This window comes from Oxyura jamaicensis, chromosome 5 (genome assembly GCF_011077185.1).
Source record: "Oxyura jamaicensis isolate SHBP4307 breed ruddy duck chromosome 5, BPBGC_Ojam_1.0, whole genome shotgun sequence".
NCBI classification, from domain to species: domain Eukaryota; kingdom Metazoa; phylum Chordata; class Aves; order Anseriformes; family Anatidae; genus Oxyura; species Oxyura jamaicensis.
The window spans coordinates 48,502,646-48,521,814 of NC_048897.1; the positions used below are offsets into that span (position 1 = coordinate 48,502,646).

Here is a 19,169-nt window from a genome sequence, read left to right on the forward strand (position 1 = left end):
AATCCCTAATTCCTTGCCATGAATTAGGCTCAGTATTGTAATACTGTTCACAAACATCTGCATCTTTTACATTTTAAAAAAATGCTCAGTTATCTACTTTGGAAGCAAGCATTTATACTAATTTTGCTTTGCAAAGGCACTGGTCATAATTCTGAAGTGGTATTTAACATGAAATTAGTTCAATAATTTACAGAAATTACAGTAAAATCCCCCCCCCCAAAAAACAAAAACAAAAACAGAGAGGGTCATAAAGCCAGCAGATTATCTCAACATAGTTCTAATGCTGGTATGACCTGTCAACATTGTGATAATCAATTATTGGCCATAAGGTGCTAATTTCAGAAAAAAGAAATACTTTACCCTGTCATTCAATATTATTTTTGGGGGGGGTTTGGATTTATGCATTTCAAAAATTCTTTCTGGAGGCAGAATTTTGCCTTTGGACAATAAATGAGTTAAACCATTCTTGTGTGTTATCTCTGTCTAAGTTCAGTTTTGCCCCCTCTCCTTCCTTTGCACTATCCCCAGCAGTTCTTTTGCAAGGATATCTTCTTATTTTACCAGATAGCAACTCAGTACTACCAAGTGCCTAAGTAACACAGAACCTCAGATCGTTTTTTTGTGATATTTGTTCACCACTTATCTCAAACTCCCTTGTTTTCAAATGTCTCTTTCTAGCTATTTATTTCAGGTCTTGAATCTGTTCTAATAGCATAGCTCCAAGAGGGGAAAAAAAATGCCAGAGACTTAGTCCCAAACCATCAAACAGCCAACAATACCATACATTAAAGCTGCCCTACCTCTGAAGACTTTTTTAAAGAATGTATGAAGAAGATCACTCAACAGGTGAAGACAGGAGCAGCAGATCTAAGAAGAATCAGGAAGCAATCATCTGAGAGACCAAAGCTAGCTATAGAAAGCACAGCCAAGAAGGAAGAAATGGAAGCTTTCTCCCACCACCTTTGAAAAGAGGGGAAAACAGATGAGATGGAAACAATAACCAGGTGACTGGACGAGATGGAGACTTCCTCCTATAACATCTCTGCATACTTGAACTCAAGGAACCAGCCAGTTGTTTCAGTAACAATTTTTAACAAGCAAGAATTAAAACACTAGCAGCAGATTAGAAATCAGATGTTAGAGTCTACTCTTTAGACATTCTCAAAGCATTACGATTTCTAGCTAAGGGCTGCAACATGACTTCACACTCAGTATCAAAAATGCTGTAATAACACACATCCATAGCGTGCCATGGGAATTATAACAACCCAGTTTGATTACCCAACCTGACAGGTATCCATTTCGAATAGCGAATAGTTCTGTACGAGTAATGCAACTTGGCTGTTTATGGGTCTTACTTTGCTGAAAGCAACAGTGAGACTACGTACAGGGACAACCACACACCAAAATGGTGTGGTCCCACTGACACTGAAACAGTTTTGCTCCAGACATACAGAATCTCTCTTTTTGGAAAGATGAGAGATGCATTTTGAGAAAAAGTAAAACTGAAAATCTAGAAACCAGCCAGTTTTACACTTCCTTTTTATAATAATTTTGAAATTACAATTCTATGGCAATTAGAAATCATTAAAAATCTAACATATTTCAAAAGCAGCGAGGACACGGCACTATGTTAACACCTTGTTAATTATAATAATTATATGGGTTCATGTCTTTGTACTACAGGCAAGGAACAATTTCAGAGATCACTGTTAGATAAATCCTTTCCACTTACCAGTCTGAATGCACATACTGAGCAGAAGAAACACTGAGTAAGAGGCAAGGCTGGCAACAAGCAGCAGCAAGATGCTAAAAATACAAGAGGGTGAAATTTAAGGCGTTTTTACAGGTCCATGCATTTTTTAAAAAACAACAGCAAAGATTCCATTGCTAACAGCGTATCACAGGACACGATTTCCTCATTTTATGGCTTTTCTTTGCTGACTGTGGTTCACTTGGTCGCTGACTGTCCCAACCCCACTGCTTCTCACACTGCACAGGGTGAAGACGACACACGAATCGCAGCGAGGACGTGACACAGAAACGCGTGCACACAGAAGCACAAAGACTAACTCGAAATGAAGCCAGGTTTGTGAGCAGAAGGCAGGAAGAGCTGACAGCCCCGGCCCAGTCCCAGCTCCGTGCACACACCCGGCGGGAGCACCAGTGGGTTCATGCATTTGGGACGGGCAGGCACCCCGCTCCCAAAGGCCCATTTCTGTAGCACGGCAGTGCTCGGACATAAATATATTGGTGCAGGGGGATGTCAATATGCGGGGGCAGTGAGAGAAATGCCCAATACATCACCACTGTGCAGCAAATACCAGTGCCCAGGCAGCACTCGCGTTGGGCCAGATGTGAGCAGCTGAAGCAGAGGCATGGGAGCTCACCAAGGATGCCCACAGCACGCGGTACTCGCTGCTCCTTGGGTCCCTGCCCCCTGTAATTAACCACACACCCCCCGTAATTAATCCCCCCGCTCACCTGAAGCCCAGGACGCCCGTGCTGGCCATGGCGAAGGACAAGCCCAGCGCCCCGCTGCCCATGATCGCGTTCATCAGGTTCAGCACCGCGCAGCCGAAGGAGGAGCCGGTGGGCGGCTGGGGAAGGAAGGGCAGGGCGGCGTGAGGAGAGACCCCAAACCCCGACCCCAAACCCCGACCCCGAACCCCCTGCCCCTGCCCTGAGCCCCCCCAGGCCCTCCCGGCGCCCCCCTCTCACGCACGCTGCTGGGCGGCGGCGGCGGCAGCAGCGGGGCGGACTCGTCGCAATCCCGGTCCTGGTCCCAGTCCCAGTCCCGGTCCCGGTCCCGGTCCTGGTCCAGCTCCCGGTGCCCGTCCCCGGGCCCCTCCGGCCCCGCGCCCCCCTCGCCCCCCTCCCGGCCCCGCGCCCCCCGCGGCTCCTCCATGGCCCCGCCCGCGCCGCGGCTCCGGGAGGGGCGGGGCCGAGCCGCACCGATGGGGCGTGGCTCCATGCGGCGGGGGGCGTGGCCTCAACGCAAACCCCGCCCCCTCCCTCTCCGCCAGGCGGAGTGGCTTTGGCGTCACGGTGCGCGCGGCGGCGATGACGTCACGGGGGCGCCGGCGCGCGCGGCGGGGCTCGGTATGAGGTGAGGGCGGAGGGGGGGGGGGGTGGCGGGCGCGGGGGTGGCATGGCTACCGCCCCCCGGTTGCCATGGCAACCGCGCGGCCTACCTGCGGGGCTGCCCCGGGCCGGCCTGGGCCTAGGCCGCGGCCGGGACCGGGCCCTGCTGGGGGAGCGGCTGCGGCTCCTCGCCGCCGTCTGGGGGTCGCAGCCCCCGGTGGGGCCTCGGCAGGCCCTCCCCACGCACCCCCGGCCCTCCGCGGGGAATGCGGGGTTTGGCTGTGAGCCGACGGGGCAGGGAGAAGCGCGCTGCCAGGAGCTGGCTTGGAGCTGGGTTGTCGCCATCAGCCCCCGGGCTGAAAGCAAACTGCCCAAGCAGTCGGGGAAAACAGCAGGCCCCAACGCTGCCGGTGCTGTTGGTCCCTGTCTAGAGAGGAACCCTGAGACCCTCCGTAGTGGAGGAAACACTTAAAGATGTGTGGAGCTGCTGCTCAAGTCACCGTGCTCGCGAACGAGCTGTGGAGAACGGTTTGGTCTCTGAGCTGGTGTTATTAATTCTTCCCCGTACCAGCAGAACCTGCCTTTAACCCATGGTCTTTCTGCCAACTGATGTGGTCCGTGAAGCAAAGCCACTACAGAGCGTGTAACCCCTTACACTGGGCTACAGGAGGCAGGAACTGCTGAAGGGCAATGGTGACCACTACTGCTAATTGTTTTCTAGCAACCGCTGCTTGGTAATGCATTTTATCAGAAGAGATCCAACAGCAGGATCAAGACAGTAAGATTTTTTTCTATTTGGCTTGCTGGGATTAATATTGCATTTATTAGAGTAGAGGGAGGCCACTGAGTTTTGGCAGGAGAGGCTTATCTCACTGCTTCAAGTTAAAGTTTAAAAATATGTTTGCAGAAGGACAGAAATTTGTAGGGTATAATTCATAATAAAGAGCTTTTACAAAACTGTTGTGGGTTCTTCGGTACAAATGGAAATTCTGGTTTAAGAGACCAGCAAATCCATGTGATTTGCAGCCTTTTTAACGGAATGATTACATAATGTCTATAAAATGAATAATTTCTCTTCTAGGACGTTGTGGAGATTCGGATACTCTGCCAGACTACTGAAAACGAATCATCCTAGGACAGCTGCATCAAATACATCATTTCCAGCAGTTTGGATGCTACTGGCGCAACATTCTGGCAGAATAGCTGGCCTCTTTGTGGTACCTCAGAAAGCCAGTTTTTGTACAATGCGTGAAGCTGTGGAGGATAACGCCAGCCCAGAACTGTATTCGCCGCATCCCGAAGTGCGTGGGATGACGCTGCTCAACAGAGAAGCTTTCAAAAGGACGGTTGTTGTTCCGGTTCTTAAAGTAAAGAAAGAAATCGTGCATAGGCTGATGAAGTCCCTGAAGCACACGGTCCTCCAGCGTCCTGGGCTAAAGCGAGTGATTGAGGATCCAGAAGATGAGGGCAGTAAACTTGTTATACTGGATCCTCATAAAGTCCCAGAATTCTCACTGGGACAGTCAGAGCAGGAGGTCTTAAAGGAGCTTAACATTCCTCCTGAGGTGTCCAGGTATAACTTGGAGCTGACTTACGAGAATTTCAAGTCAGAGGAGATCCTCCGAGCGGTCCTTCCTGAGGGCCAGGATGTCACCTCTGGTTTTAGCCGCGTTGGTCACATAGCTCACTTCAATCTTCGGGACCATCAGCTCCCTTACAGACATTTGATTGGTAGGTAAAAGAACTCGGATCAGAAAAGTAATTTTTACTTCCAAAGATATTTCTACAAGTATTCTACCTGTAAATTACTACCTGCACAAAGAAAACTTCAAAGCACTCTTCATTGCTTTACATTTTAACTTTAAATAGCTCTTGTACACAAAAGGCAGTTCTTTCCTCTTACGGTCACCGCAGTCACACTTCACTGAGCATGGGATCAGGGTAAAGTGTGTGCTTTAGTAACATCTGCAGTCGTTAGAGGGAAGTTGTTCTAAAACATCGTTACTTTTATAAATATGACTGTAGACTGTCGAGTTTGTATCTCTTAGGACATTAAGAGGCTGCAGTCCCCTAACCAGCGTATCTTGTGCCCTTGCTTTCAGGACAGGTTATAATCGACAAGAATCCAGGCATCACCTGTGTGGTGAATAAAACCAGCATTATTGACAGCACGTACAGGAACTTTCAAATGGAAGTGCTCGCTGGAGAGAGCAACCTGGTCACTAAGGTACAGGATTTTTTCCCGTTATTTTAAATTTAATGTGCTAAAAGCTGAAGACGTACTAGAAAGCTGTGAGGAAGAGACACTGATACACCATTCATTTGCGCGGTGCCCCTCCTCACACCCCTTCTGGAGTGCGAGAGTTGGCAGTTACTTCTGTCTTTTGTCCTGCTCCACCACGAAACTCAGAGCCGTAGGGATCAAGAAGGTAAGTGTTCTTCCCAGCTCAGCCTATTTTCAGTAACATGTGAAAGCAGCTGAAGTAGAGGTTTCTTACCGAGACACTAGTTACAAACTTGAAGGAGGTATTTCTCACTCCAAGGCTAAAACATTTAATGGATTTGATCTAAAAAAACACGTTTCTTAATTTTACCAGTCCTTGTACTTAAATCTCTCTGGCTTTGCAACTTAGGCAAGAGTTTGCTGATCCTATTTCTTTTTCTGACAGCTAGAGGACAAACTCATCTCATTTATTTTGAGATTTTTCATGTGAAAAACATTATTAAACTGCTAAGTATTCTTCCCTTGGGGTTCTTGTCTTTAGCTGGAACCTTGGCCGCTGGCTTGACCAAAAAATATATTTCATAGCTGTTAGCAGTTCTATTATTTTAGGAGAGAAAATAGGAGATTACCAAAGTAAAAAGCTGAATAGCTTTTAGCTGAATAGGTGGCAAAGAACAGCCTGCATGTGGACACAGAAGGCATTTGAACTGTCAGGTCAGAAGGGACAACCAAATATTTTGGAGATGATATTAGCTCGTTACGCACACATCTGGCATCCCACTGGGCTGTGCGCGGGGGAATGCCAGTACACCTCTGCGTGTTCCCTGCTGGCAAAGCAAAACGCTGCGGTGATCTGGGTCGTAAGTTACTGCAGTCACACCATGCGAGTGTGGTGGAGCAAAGTGGGTATTATCCTGCATGCCACTCTCATCTGAACAGGCACCATTTCTTGGTAGGTCTGTTCTTAGGACAGTGGCCATCTCAAAGCCTGGGTTTGTCTCTGTTTCCAGACTCCGTCACCCCAAGAGATAAAGCGCAGATTTTTTTTCAGGCTGCACAGTTGGCTCCCAGAGGCTTTGAATTTGGCTGAGTGCTGCCGTTCTTGTGCTGCATTCTCAGGCACTTACTGACTGCGTAGACGCTCTGCTAAGGTTTGAGGCATCTTCCCAAGATCTGCTTTCAATAAAGGAGTTTTCAGACAACCACAAAGCGTTTGGAAAGCCTCAGGTTTTTATTTTACGGTCATTCGAAGCTGCTGCTTTATTTCCACCTGGTGATTAAGACATGCATAAGCCAGCCATCTGGATTGACAGTTGGAACATTCCTGATGGCTATTTCTGATGAGCAGGTCTGTTTATACAAGATTTCTGTACACTATTAATGGGACAAATGCCAATCTACACATCACCTTTTGATAAAGCACCTTGTTTTTTAGCTTAGTTACTGATATTATTTAACACGTCTGGAATTTGAATACAGAGACATAACCAAATGTTTTGGACTTTCAGGTCAAGGAAAATAATATCTCCTATGAGTTGGACTTTGCTAAAGTCTACTGGAACCCCCGTCTTTCCACAGAACATGGCCGTATCGTTGAGCTTTTGCAGCCCGGTGACGTCCTTTTTGATGTCTTTGCTGGGATCGGACCTTTTGCTATCCCAGCAGCGAAGAAAAAGTGCATCGTGTTTGCAAATGATCTCAACCCTGAGTCCTACAAATGGCTTCTGCACAACTGCAAGCTCAACAAAGTAGACAACAAAATCAAAGCATTCAACCTGGATGGCAGAGACTTCCTCCTGGGGCCAGTAAGAGAAGAACTTAGTAAGGTGCTCACGCTTGAAAAGGAGGAGCAGAAACCCGCTGTCCATATAGTCATGAATTTGCCAGCTTCGGCTCTTGAATTTCTGGATGTTTTCAGGCATCTCTTGGTCGGGGAGCCCTGCAGCGCTGCTGTCCTTCCCACGGTGCACTGCTACAGCTTCTCCAAACATGAAAACCCAGCCAAAGAGATGCAAGAACGGGCCGAGGCTTCGCTGGGAGCCTCCCTAGACGGGCGCTGTTCTACGTACCTAGTGAGGAACGTTGCCCCGAACAAGGAGATGCTGTGCATTAGCTTCCAGGTTCCAGCCGATGTGCTGTACAAGAGGCCCTGCCCTGCTGAAGGTGAGGAACAGCCCTCCCGCGTGGCATCGGGCTGTCAGGCTGCACCTTGTGCTCTGTCAGGCCGGTCCCGCCTTGTCTGTCCTGTGTATTAATGCTGTCACTGGGTGGCACTGAGATGCAGGTCAAAATGTAGCTTGGTGCAGGTCTTTTGAAAGTCCTCTTTGGCACTTGGTAAAGAAAAGACCTCCCATTGTAGCTGTAACACTTTTCTTTGTGACCATTAATCCTGTTCTTAAGGCTCATCGCTTCTTGTTAAATCCCTTAAGTGTTGCATGGCTTGTGGTCCAGTTCCGTCTGTTTACTTTATGTTTACTAACTGAATTTTTCTATCTTTCTTCCAGAAAAACCAGCCTCTAAGCGTCTGCGTACGAGCAAAGATTCTACTGAAGAAAACTTAGTGAGTTGAAGACCCGCGTTTGGGTAACAACCTTACTGGTTTGTGTAAAGTACACCTAGGTTACGTCTGGTCTACCCCTTGAATTGTTCCATGAACACCAATGTTACCCGCCTGAGGTGCAGAGATGCACAGTGCACGTCACAGCTCTCCTCTGTGAGCATTGCTTCCTGCATTTACTGTTTGAACTGTGGGATCAGTAACCAGGTCGGTATTGTTCAAAAAAATAAAAATGCCTTTTTGTAACAGTGTTTTGGTGCTCTCCTGTTTCACACCCTGTGATAATTCAGTGACACAGACTGGGGTTGTTTTTTGGCCGTGCTATTTTGAACATGTGCAGTTTGTCCTGCAAACAGGCTTTTATATTTTGTAGGGCCTGGCAGGATGACTTACATGGCCCCCGCATTTACGGTTTAGAATGGGATTCACTTTGACAAATGATTTTGGTGGTTAAGAGTATTGGGTTACTGTTGGCAGATGCACAAGCAGCTCTTGTGTAAGCAAGATAATGTCTCCAAAACTTGACCTCAGGTAGGCACAAGTAGCCATGTATACTTCCTTGCTCCTGGGCTTTTGGAGCAATAAATGCTTTTCACCACGAAGGGGTTTAGCTGGGGATTAGTTGGCTCCTAGCTTAGTGTTTGCCCACAGGTAGAGCAGGAAAGGCTCTGATGCCATTTGCACACTGGCAGGTTAGGGACACACCCGTTAAAGCACCAGACTGAAAACCAGCACATGGCTGATCGGGCCTCTCACCTTCAGACCTCTTCCTCCTTTGACTTTTGTGCCTCTCTTCTCTGAGCTCTGCCCCCACCTCTGGCTGCTCCCCTGATCAATCCCTGCATGATGTCGCTGCCTGGATGCTTGTGTTCCGCAGCAATTTGAAAAGCCTCTGCCTTTGATTTGGGTTTCTTCCCCATCCAAACTATTGTTGGGCAATGTCAACCACAAATAAGTTATTTGGCCAGAGAACTCCCATCGCCCTCAGTTTCAGATATTTTCCTTCAGCCCCAGCTCAGTGCTCCCGCCTAGCAACGCTTACCACGTGCCCCTCACCCTCCCTGGCCCTGCTGCTGCCGTGCCATCGCTGGGATCTGGGACCCGCTGTCCTGGGTCTCACCCAATGTGTGGCTGCGGCCTGTGGGTGAGCTCTGCTCAGGGGCTCTGTCACAGCCTTTCCCATGTTTTGGACCAAGTTTTTGTGGCTCGGTTACTGCTGGAGTGCCTTTATCAAAGGGAGCAGGGGGGTGACTGTGACTCACCCGTACTACAGTGAAAGCAGCTGGACAGATTACTTCCCCGACCTGCCACTCCTGCCTGAGCATTCCTCCGCTGGTCTTTAAAATGGCATCACAACGGCTCTAACCTCTTTGTCCTTTCTGTCAGGGACAGTCACGTCACATCCTACTACTCACTGCCCCTCTGAGAGCCTGAGTTGGACTCTCACCTCCAGCCCACGATGTGCTCTCCGCTCCCTAACACCGCGGTGTGCTTTCCTCCAGTGGCTCTCACAAAGGTTTCCAAAGCTGCTCTTGTTCCTCAGAGCCCTCCCCAAACAACACAGTGGTGACAAAGCCCCTGATCATGCCCGCAGGCTGCTACGGCATTTACAGCTCAGCCTTGTGCGCAGCGATACCTGTCAGCAGCTATTCTGGGCACAGCACAATACGATTTCAGAGAAAGGGAGATGTATAAAAGCAGCAGCTCGAGTGGGAAGGATTATCCCAAAAGCCAGACAAAGGGATGCTCCTGCCAAAAGATCCCAAACACTTGACAGAAAAGTTGCAAATGGAGCTAAATAGGGAAAAAATAAACTAATTTTGACTACTTCAGTGAACTAGCCTTATATAAAGGCCTCTTAGATTGCTTTAGAGGAACACAGTTGAATGACTTGCAGCTAAAGGTTTTGCTCGTTTTCCAGTCAAAGGTAACAACCAAGTGTCATCAGGATGGATCCCACATAACACTTGTGTCAGCACAGTTCCAGGGTTTCTCGTCTCATCCAGCTGGCAGGAGGAAAAACCCACTTGCCTGAGCTGGGGAAACGAGTTTTATGGGAAGAAAATGTAGGCTTGAATATTGACACTAAATGTTATAATCAAAATGGCATTTAAATGCTTGTGCAAATAAAACCCTGCAATAAGAATAAAACCACAAACTTTAATAAAAATGTCTGGCTTTATTTAAAAAAATTTACAAGTGTGTTTTTTGAAACCTCAAACATACGCAGCTGAGTTATTCACATCTTCCATTAGATGTGGCTTATTGCTTCAGCCTCCATCAGCAAAGTGCCACATGACTAACGAGTTTCCCCCTCCGCAAAAATGTATCTACCATTTTACAAAGCTCTCCTGTAGACTTTTTTTTGTTGTTCCTTTAACACTTGAACACAGCTGGTTTTACCCAGAAAAGTGACTGCAGCTTAGCCATTGTGCAGATGGCAGCAATTTTACCCAACCTTTGCTGGCTTGACTTGCTTCCCACTCCGTTTAGTGTCCCTTCATCGCAGGTGGGTGGGCGCTGGCTAACTGGGGTGCCAGAAGAGACCACTGAAAGCATCCTGTAGGGCTCGGTGACACGCCAGGGAAGAAGTGTAGCCACCAGCAAGATCCTGCGGAGAGGCGGCTCGTACGTGGTTGAGATATCTAAAATAAAGAGAAGCATTACTTCAGCACAGAAATAAATACGTCAGGCACCTGCACGGTTCCAGTGCGGCAAGGCTGAGGCTGTTTTTCGGGAGAAAGCACCGAGACAGAAGCTGCCTGCTAGGCACCTACGGACGTGTCAGTACTGAACTTAGTCGCACAGAAGTGCTGGAGCTGACAGCTGACCTTCGGGCGAGCCGCACAGCCACGGCACTGAAAGAACTGGGGCTGAACTTTCTGCTCCCAGGCCCATCGGTATCTGGAGTAAGTCCACCGACACCAGGCAATTACAGCAGGAGGAGGTTGTCGTCGACGTTTTGGCTAAAAGAAACCCTCCAACTCCCCCCCATTCATTCATTAAGCATCACGGCCAGCTCGTGGAGCCGTCTGATTTCCCCCACAGCAGCCAGACCAACGATGTGCAGCTGAGACACGGCACCCACGCTGCTGCTCCCTCAGGCCCTCAGCTTCCCGTCGCTCCCAGGACCCCAACGCAGTCGCTGCATGCTGAGAGCTCCTTTTAAAGGTGTCTGCTCGGCGGGGCTTCAATGTTTGCATCCAACGCTGTAGCCCTACAGTTCTTGCATCCCGCATAAGACAAACGTAAAAACGGATTCTCAGCTAGTTTTGCACCAAAACCCCACCAAATAGTGGTTAAAAGCCAAAAAAACACAGGCTGTGCTTAGCACTATCAACACAATGCCCCAAGTTTTGAGCACCAGAGTCAATACCATAAATGAGAACTGCTTTTCACAGTTGCAGTGCAAGCCACTGAGCTTCAGCTAGCTGTTTTGATTCATCACTTGGTACATGTTGCTCCTGGGAAGGTTGAGTCATTCCACCTCTGGCTTGGCAATTCAAGCATAAACTTGCAAAACGCATGCAGCCTTTTATAATGTTATCCCAAGAAACCTAAACCAGCTGCACTTCTGGCAGGAAAATACAGGACCACCAGTAAAATATCCAAAACAGTTGCATCTTTTAATTTATGGCCATACATTGTTTCCATAAAGAGTATATAAAACAGGTCAGATTTTATAGGTAAGACATAATAAACAGTCATACCTATTGATGCCATAAACGTGTAGAAAAAGAGGTTACTTAAAAATGATTAATTACAGTTTTAAAACTATTTCACGAACCTAATAACCGCAACGCACAGACACGAGCAGCGTTTCTGAGTTGCTGTGAGGAGGATGCTACAGCTGAGACACCACGTGCCTCCTGTGGCCGAGCGTACGTGAGCCCTGCTGCCCGGTACCACCTCACGATGGCACGGTCCTTATCAGAGCGCTGGTTCTCCTCGGTGTGGACACAGACGCTGGGGGAAGAAACCCTCTTCTGACAGTGTTCAGAGCAAAGGGGAGCTACAAACGTAACGGCAAAGCTGTTGGGATCTGCATTTGTAAGGACAGACAGTCTGCAGAGCGCTCCCGTTCGTGGGAGAATGCATTGAATAGATTTTTTTAAAAAAGAACATTCCACATTCCTGTTACTTGTCCCCCAGTATTTTAGGAGGAACATCTCACCCTTCCCAAAGGCCTTTTACAACTGCTGGGGGAAACGGGAGCTTTTTCCCCCGGCCAGGAACGATGAAGGGATACTGACTACAACAAATGACTTCCTTCCAAACGCTGGTGTGAAATTCCCTCCACCCTCCAAGCCATAGAGCCCTACAAAATCCATTCCCATCACAGCCCGGTTATACTCCTATCACATTTATCTCATGGTTCAAGCGTCATTTGCCACTCACGTGTGGAATAGCCCTGAGAAAACAGGGGATTAGTTTGTGTTTCTATATTAACACAGGTTGGGTGTGTGTTTTTTGCTATTTTTCTTATAAATCCCTGAAAGGAGCAGAAAGGCAGAGCCTATTGTTTCCCCTTTTTGGGTCATCTGAAATCAAGGCATTAGGTTCATAGCAAGGCCCGAAGTGTGGATATTCCAGCCCCTCCAGTGACGACAACCAGCGTTAATTCTCCTTGCTCCTGTGAAACAAGCACGATGCACCGCTGGCTGTCTTTCTCTTCTTGTTAAATATCCTTAATTAATGCTCCGGGCCCATTTAATGACTGGGGCACACCAGGCAATTGCAAGACTCCGCTAGGCTGAAGGCACGCAGCAAGAAGGAAATGTTTCGGTGGCTTCTCCTCGCAGCTCCCCGCCTGTGCTGCCCGGCTCCTGCCATGCCATCGCTGCAGCATCCCGCAGCTGCATTCCTGGGGTTTCTGGCAGAGGTCAGCACGGCTTTTCATGTGCACCTTTAGAAGAGCACCAGGAAGAAGCGCGTGCCAAGTCTTCCTTCCAAAAGGCAGGCTCAGTTCGGTCTCGGGACCTGGAGGTAATTGCTCTGACTAGTTAGCAAATTCCAGCACACTGGGTCTGTTTTTCATAGGTTTATTTTAAGTACCTGTAAATCTTATAAGCAGAAACCAGGAAAAAGAGGTTTGCTTTTCTGGTGCACGCTTTTTTTTTTAATGCGACTTGTTTTTACTGAGGGCAGACTAAACTGCAGTTAAAAAAAGCCTGCGCTATGATTTTTGAACCGGGCTGAAGAGCTGTGTGTTCCCTGCCCCACGGCTTCACGCTCCCCGACCGGCGCGGTGCCTGCGCCGCCCAGAGCAGCCCCTCTCCCTCGCTGCAGCCATTCCATGTTGATCTTCCCCATTAACCTTTCACGTGGGTTAAAACACGTCGTATTTTGTTCTTCACGAGCCTTAAGGGGCTTCATTTCGGACCTTTGGTTTCTCATCACCGTGCGAAAGAAAGCTGCCTGTTTTCAGGGGAAGAGGTGTAATTTACCCTGGGTGCAGAGCCTCAGAACCGAGCTGGCCGTTCCTGGGGGTGGGTTCCCTTCGCCTTTTCTCTTTTCCAAAGGCCGTGTCACCGTCACTTCATCAGGAATGACTGGAACCACTGGAGAGCTCCACAGAGCTGTGACTCCACCGCCGCACAGGCAGCCTCAGCACCGCTCAGCGCGGCTGTTTCGGAAAGCCAGGGGGCCCGGCGCCACACAGCAACACCTGAGATCACCAGCAAACGCTCTCGCTGCTCGATGGGGCAGTCCATCCCTGAAGGCAGGCAGAATGAATTTTTTTTTTTAATCTGGTCAGATTTACCTACACTGTTTTACTAGGTTTCCCGAGATCTTGGCTCCCGAATGGGCGCTAGCTCCCGGATCGCCCCCAGCCTCAACGCTGCATTGGTCCTGGTTCCTGAATATTAATATTCAGGATAAAATATTCTGTACCCTTCCTTTTAAAATAGAAATGTCACAAATACAGCATTCATTTCACTGTATTTGAAAGCGAGGTACAAGAAAACATGCTCCTTAACACTTCTTAAAGAAACCCGGGAGCGTAAATCAGGAGGCTCTCCCGGACACCTCCCCAAGGCTGTTTAGAAGACACAGCGACGAGTGCTGACACCGGGCTCCCAATGCTCTTCCCATCCCGGTCTGGCCCCGGGCCCCGCTGGGTGCTCTGCGACCCAAAGAAAGGGAAGTTGTCTGCTTTTTTCCGCAGGAACCATGGCACCATCATTATTGACCCAGTATGAGGGGAGCTGGGGATGGATAACCTCGGCTCAGCTCTCTGGGCTGGACACAGATGTGGATGCGTCCATGCAGCCCCCACGGCCCAAGGTGTAAGCTTTGGTGCTTCTTTGGGGGGCAGCACGAGAAGAAGGGTTCACCTGGACCACGCCACGTGCCAAGGGAAAGGGACGGCTGTGCTCTGCCTGCACCGCTCTCTGTGGGGCCACACATTTCTGCTCGCCTTCCTCCGCCCTCGTGGCACTTTCCCCGGAGGGAGTCCGAGGGAGCACCTCTGGGGCTCTTCTTCCATTCGCAGGTCCTACTGAAGCTCAGGAAAGGCTTCCAAAATCACCAAAGGAGGATGGAAACAGCGCAATCAAACAAGAAAACAAAGCTAAAAAAAATCCAAAGGACAAGCCCAAACCCCCAGCGTACTTCCCTCCACCTGCACAACCAAACCCCTTTAATGTACCGGGATTCGGGACCATTCCACACAACCATCCCTTATCTCCCCAAGACAAATACACTCCCAGTGCTGTATCTGCTGATGCATTGCTGAAGGTACTTGCGGAGCACTGTGTATTTGGCACACAGAGTTTGCTTTTTTTTTTTGATCTGTTAGGCACTTTAAGGAGGTGAAGAAAAGAAAAATCACTCACAAGTTGTTTGAGGAAGGAACGATAACGTAATTCTGTTCCACGGAGTAGATTTACTGTTCATCTGATTATCTGCAGTATTCAAGAGAGAGAGTACTGGGGCAGACGTGAGATCTGGGCTGTTTTCCAGACTGAGCATTTACATAACGTACACTGGCTGCAGGAGAGCAAGCAAAATACTTGCAGGCTGGAGAAGCGTGTCTGGCATTAGCAACGCAGCTGCACACGCTGCACTCCTGCCTCTTTCTGAAGACAGCGTCTTCATTCGATTTACCAAGTCTCTGCGATAAGCTGCTGATGCATTAACTCGGAGAATCCTCGCAGACACAGGTTTTATCGGATGGGAGATGAGCACCAGAAGCCGGATTTTCTCTGGGGGATTTTTGTTGGTGAGGAACGTGTGGCCTGGGTTACTCGGCAGCCACTGAGCAGGTAAGAACCGGGCTCTGCGCTCACCTCCGCTTTGGTTTGAACCAGTTCTGTGACACGGTCAGTCCACGCAGCCCAAACAAAGCGTGCTGATAAAACAAACCGAGTTCATTGTTCTTCAGTTAATAACCCTGGGAAATCCATTCAGGAACAGACCTTTGCTAGGTGCCATTCAGACGCAGCTTGGCTCTCCCCATCTCAGAGGTCGCAGTGCCTGAGCACAGAACCACAACACACAAAGCTGCTGCTCGAAGCACCGGTCCCCAATAGCAATCCATCCCTCTACGGACTCGCTGCAGACCTGATCCCAAACCCTCCAGGGTCAAAAAGCAGTCCTTCCTCGATTCTAACAGAGCCTCTTTGGGCACCACCGTTACATTCAGACCTTAAAAACCAAACAAGCTATTACCGGTGTCGGAAATCCCTGCCTGAACGGCAGCCAGCGCCGCCTGTCGCAACACACAACGCAACCCGAAAGCAGCTACCAACTCCTCACAAGCCCAACTCCAAACCTCCTGCAGGCCCTGCACCATCAGCTGCTCCTCTCCTCTGCTCCCCAGCTGGAGGCACCCCCCATCAGCTGCTCCTCTCCTGGGTCCCCCAGGACAACAAGGACCAAAGGGCAGCAATCTGGCGTACGGCTGAACTGGGAGCATCCTGCTCTGGAAAGGAGGAGTCCGGGGCTGTCTCAAGGAACCGAGACGTCATTTGGTTGCTAAATGTGGCGTAACAGTTTTAATTGCTTCAGTTTGGATGTGACTAGTAAGTCAACAAAACGGACAACAAAGTCCTCTCAAGCAGCAGCAAAGGGGCCGGCAGCCACCCGCTGCAGAGCTGACGGCTTTTTCTTCTTTTTTCCTGCCTCTGGATAGCTCTGCGTACACAACTGCAGCAATCAGCGCGAATGTCAAGAAACTGCTGAACATGAGGAGGTCCGAATATGACAGATCTCAGGGCAGACATTAAATATGTATTTTTTTAACCATGTTATGTCACCTGTAAGTCTTGCAACAGCACAGGACCAAATACTGCCCATAACACAGGGCTGCAAGGAAAAGTCGCTCTGGATATCAAGGAGAGTTTGGGCTACAGAAAAAAATCTGCCAAAGACAATAACACAGGGCTACCATAAGCACCCCCCTCGCAGCCTGTAAAGCCCAGCAAGATTCCAATCCCATTTGCAGGCAGCAGCTCCACCAGCTCAGGTTCAGCTCAGTAAGCCAGTCTGGGTTTTGATTATTAATAACATTGTTTACCTAAGCTAGTTTTCTGTGGGCCTGGGGAGCTGAAACTGCTTACCTAGGTGTCAGATGAGTGCTAGACCCAGCACAAAGGGTGCTGAATTCCCTGCTGCATGCCCTGCTCAAATTGCGGGCAAGCCAGCCGGTTCCAGCAGATGTTACCTTTGATGACATTTCAAGGGGCTCCTCTGAATTGCTCTGAAATAAACAGATCTATACCTAGGCGATGATGATTTTTTATCCCCATTACTTAGAGGGAACCTTCAAACAACTTCTGGAACAAGAAGTTAGAGTCCTCACCTTGCAACACACCCTTCAGAGTCAGATGCCTATTGACCCGGGTGTCTTCCCGTTTGTTATAAGGAAGGTTTAGGAAAAATCCTCTCAGTTGGGAGTTTGAGTTCATGGTTCCTAGAACTTTTATTCCTCGGTTTTTGGTCTTCAGAAGGAAGAACTCCTCTCTACCAGAAAGAATTCTTCCCAGTAGAGATGCCAAAAAACCACCTACCAAATCAATAAAAGAACTCTGGGTCCTCAAGTTGTTCTTTTTTACCCTCTTCCATCTGGTTTTTCTGAATATCAAATTGCTACAGATGCTGTCGGTGTTTCTGGACAGGAGCTGCACACCAACGGTGCGTGGTGAAGCACAGTTCTTTACAATTACAATCGTACAGGTCTGCCGCAGCACGCCTCAGCTGACGTGGAACAGCACAGAGGTCTGCTACCGGACACGAGCAGGGAAGGCAAAGCCTAGAAAAGTAATATGAGCCGTGAAACAGCTGTCTCTGATAAAGGCGGTTCTGATTCCAAAGGCAGAAATCCCCCCTCTCTTCCTCCGCTCCCTTACATCAAAGGGCAAACGTTTCGGATGCTGGCAGTCCCGAGCCACGCGCCGGCAGCCCCGTGCAGGTTCTCGGAGCTCCTGGCTCCGCCGTCCTTCCCGGTCAGCTGCTGCAGCGGCCCATAAAGGGATCTCTGGAGTGTTTAACATCAGAAGTGAGGCACTTTTATTTGATGTTTCGCATAAACTGTTTCCTCTTTTAATGGTGAAGCACATATATAAACTGGAAGAGATAGCTAATTACCTCTATCTGAGGTTTTATTGCAAATTACCTATGACACTGGTGAGTACAACTGTGAACTTGGCAGTAGAAATACCTTTAAATTCAAAGACACAAAGTCAAAGAAGCCATCCTCTTTTAGACATCAAGACACGAAAGCCTGGGGGGGGGGAGAAGAGAACAGAATCAAATTTTCCTGTATTACTTTCCCTGAAAACTTCCTCTTTTTGTGATGAAATCCAGGCTCCAGAGACCAAACATTTCCACTGAAAAGCTAATACATGGGGGGATGGGATGGAGGAAACATCTTCCTGTGACAGCTACCTCAGAATAAATGGTCAGTACTTGTGAGTGCATCCTGAAAAGACAAAAAAAAATCACTTCTTCTCGCAGAGGTTTAAAAAGAAAAATTTCAGAGAGCACCTGGTTCTCCTGCATTTTCAGAGCACTGCAGTTGTACCGGTGCTCTGGGTTTTAGACGGGTACAGGACCATGATCAGGTACTCACATTTATTTAACACCCAGATAAACATTTGCCTTTGGAGCAACTGAGAAGCCAATGCTCTTGCCTGAAGGTAAGGTGAAAAACCAGGGAGAAATGAAGATCAAAGAAACGGGGAGAAATGCCTTCTGACCCACAGAAACTACCTGATGCAATTTTAAAAGGAGAGGATGCTTTCAAGTATAAAGACAGGAAACTAACGATGAAAAAGGGTTTATTGAATAAAGAAAGCTTTGCATTACCCTGCCCTAATATGCATTTTCTATGCTGCCGCCTGAATGACAGCCCTGGGGTAGCAGGGGCAGGCTGCGCACGGAGCTCTCTGCAGGTGCTGCCCCTGCAGCCGGTTTTAGGCACCTCCAGGTCCTACGAAGAAGGCAGCAGCCTCGGTGCCATTATTTCATGCAGAGGAAGACTGTGGACATAAAGCGCTATGGACTTAAAGCACTCTGCGATGGGACGTGACCCCCCTGTGCACAGCGCTGACCTAGTCTCACTTTCAAAGGGACTAGAAATGCAACCACACCTGCAGCAACAGTGAAAAATGTTAGCGAAGTTCAGTGAAGCTCCTTTACCACCGAGCAGTTATGCAAGCCGGAGATCTGCATTCAACACGAATTCACGCGTGTAAATCCAGAGCGTGCTCGATGAACACGTTTTGTACTTCACGTGAGCCCAGAAATTCTGGCTGTCTGCACATTTACCCTGATAATAATGAAATGCTGCATTTAATCAGGTTCTCTGAGTATCTGACCGGACAGCATCACTACAGCCATAGTGCAACATAGCTTTAAGTCTAGAAAATGTAAATAGCAGTGCAAGTGAGCAGAATTCCCTATCTTTGTCACAAATTTAGGCACCTGAGCTAATGTAAGGAATGTGCTTGTGTTTTTTTAAAGCAAACAACGAGAAATCTTGAAGCAGCCAGAGTACACCGTCATCATCAATTATCAAATTTTAGAGAAAGAAGCCGTATCACCAGCTCACCTGGAGCCATTTCCCCAGCTCACCGGGTGAAAGTTGGCATTGTTTACAGATTTCTGTGCTGTTACAGGGCAAATTCAAGGCAATTATTAAAGTTCTCCCATTTTAGCACACAGCTACATGTTTTAAAATAAAAATGGGAAATGGAAAGCAGAACCTGCAAACCATTAAGCCTTTGCAAAGAAAAAAACTAAAGCTTCCCCGGTTTCTTTTTGTTCACATGCTTTGACTCTATAAAGGATATTTTATAG

The 19,169-nt window shown here is 48.5% G+C and overlaps 3 protein-coding genes across 4 annotated transcripts in view; 1 reads left to right on the plus strand and 2 right to left on the minus strand.

The window, feature by feature from the left end:
* Positions 1-2,851, minus strand: part of SLC38A6 (solute carrier family 38 member 6) — a 41,204-nt gene extending 38,353 nt beyond the window's left edge. The window contains exons 1-3 of the mRNA XM_035327245.1: positions 2,726-2,851; positions 2,485-2,600; positions 1,736-1,809 (exon numbers count right to left, since the gene is read on the minus strand). Of these exons, the coding sequence (XP_035183136.1) occupies positions 1,736-1,809; positions 2,485-2,558 (148 nt within the window). The 5' untranslated portion in view covers positions 2,559-2,600; positions 2,726-2,851. The remainder of the gene's footprint in view (positions 1-1,735; positions 1,810-2,484; positions 2,601-2,725) is intronic.
* Positions 2,852-3,005: 154 nt separating this feature from the next.
* Positions 3,006-8,113, plus strand: TRMT5 (tRNA methyltransferase 5). 2 transcript variants are annotated; one of them, XM_035327242.1, is made up of 5 exons: positions 3,006-3,109; positions 4,166-4,815; positions 5,187-5,311; positions 6,817-7,471; positions 7,813-8,113. In XM_035327242.1, exons 1-5 carry the CDS (start codon positions 3,105-3,107, stop codon positions 7,875-7,877), a joined length of 1,500 nt encoding a protein of 499 aa, XP_035183133.1. In that variant the 5' UTR covers positions 3,006-3,104; the 3' UTR covers positions 7,878-8,113. The 2 variants fall into 2 exon arrangements, with proteins under 2 accessions (XP_035183133.1, XP_035183135.1); XM_035327244.1 differs by lacking the exon at positions 3,006-3,109 and adding an exon at positions 3,865-3,965.
* Positions 8,114-10,024: 1,911 nt separating this feature from the next.
* MNAT1 (MNAT1 component of CDK activating kinase) overlaps positions 10,025-19,169 on the minus strand; it is an 87,922-nt gene continuing 78,777 nt past the window's right edge. The window contains exon 7 of the mRNA XM_035328136.1: positions 10,025-10,510. Within this exon, the coding sequence (XP_035184027.1) occupies positions 10,390-10,510 (121 nt within the window). The 3' untranslated portion in view covers positions 10,025-10,389. The remainder of the gene's footprint in view (positions 10,511-19,169) is intronic.

Bases quoted from the DNA above. Each gene is read 5' to 3' on its own strand.
- TRMT5 (XM_035327242.1), top strand. The intron at 4,816-5,186 runs GTAGGTAAAAGA...CCTTGCTTTCAG, and splicing joins CCCTTACAGACATTTGATTG to GACAGGTTATAATCGACAAG. The intron at 7,472-7,812 runs GTGAGGAACAGC...TCTTTCTTCCAG, and splicing joins GAGGCCCTGCCCTGCTGAAG to AAAAACCAGCCTCTAAGCGT.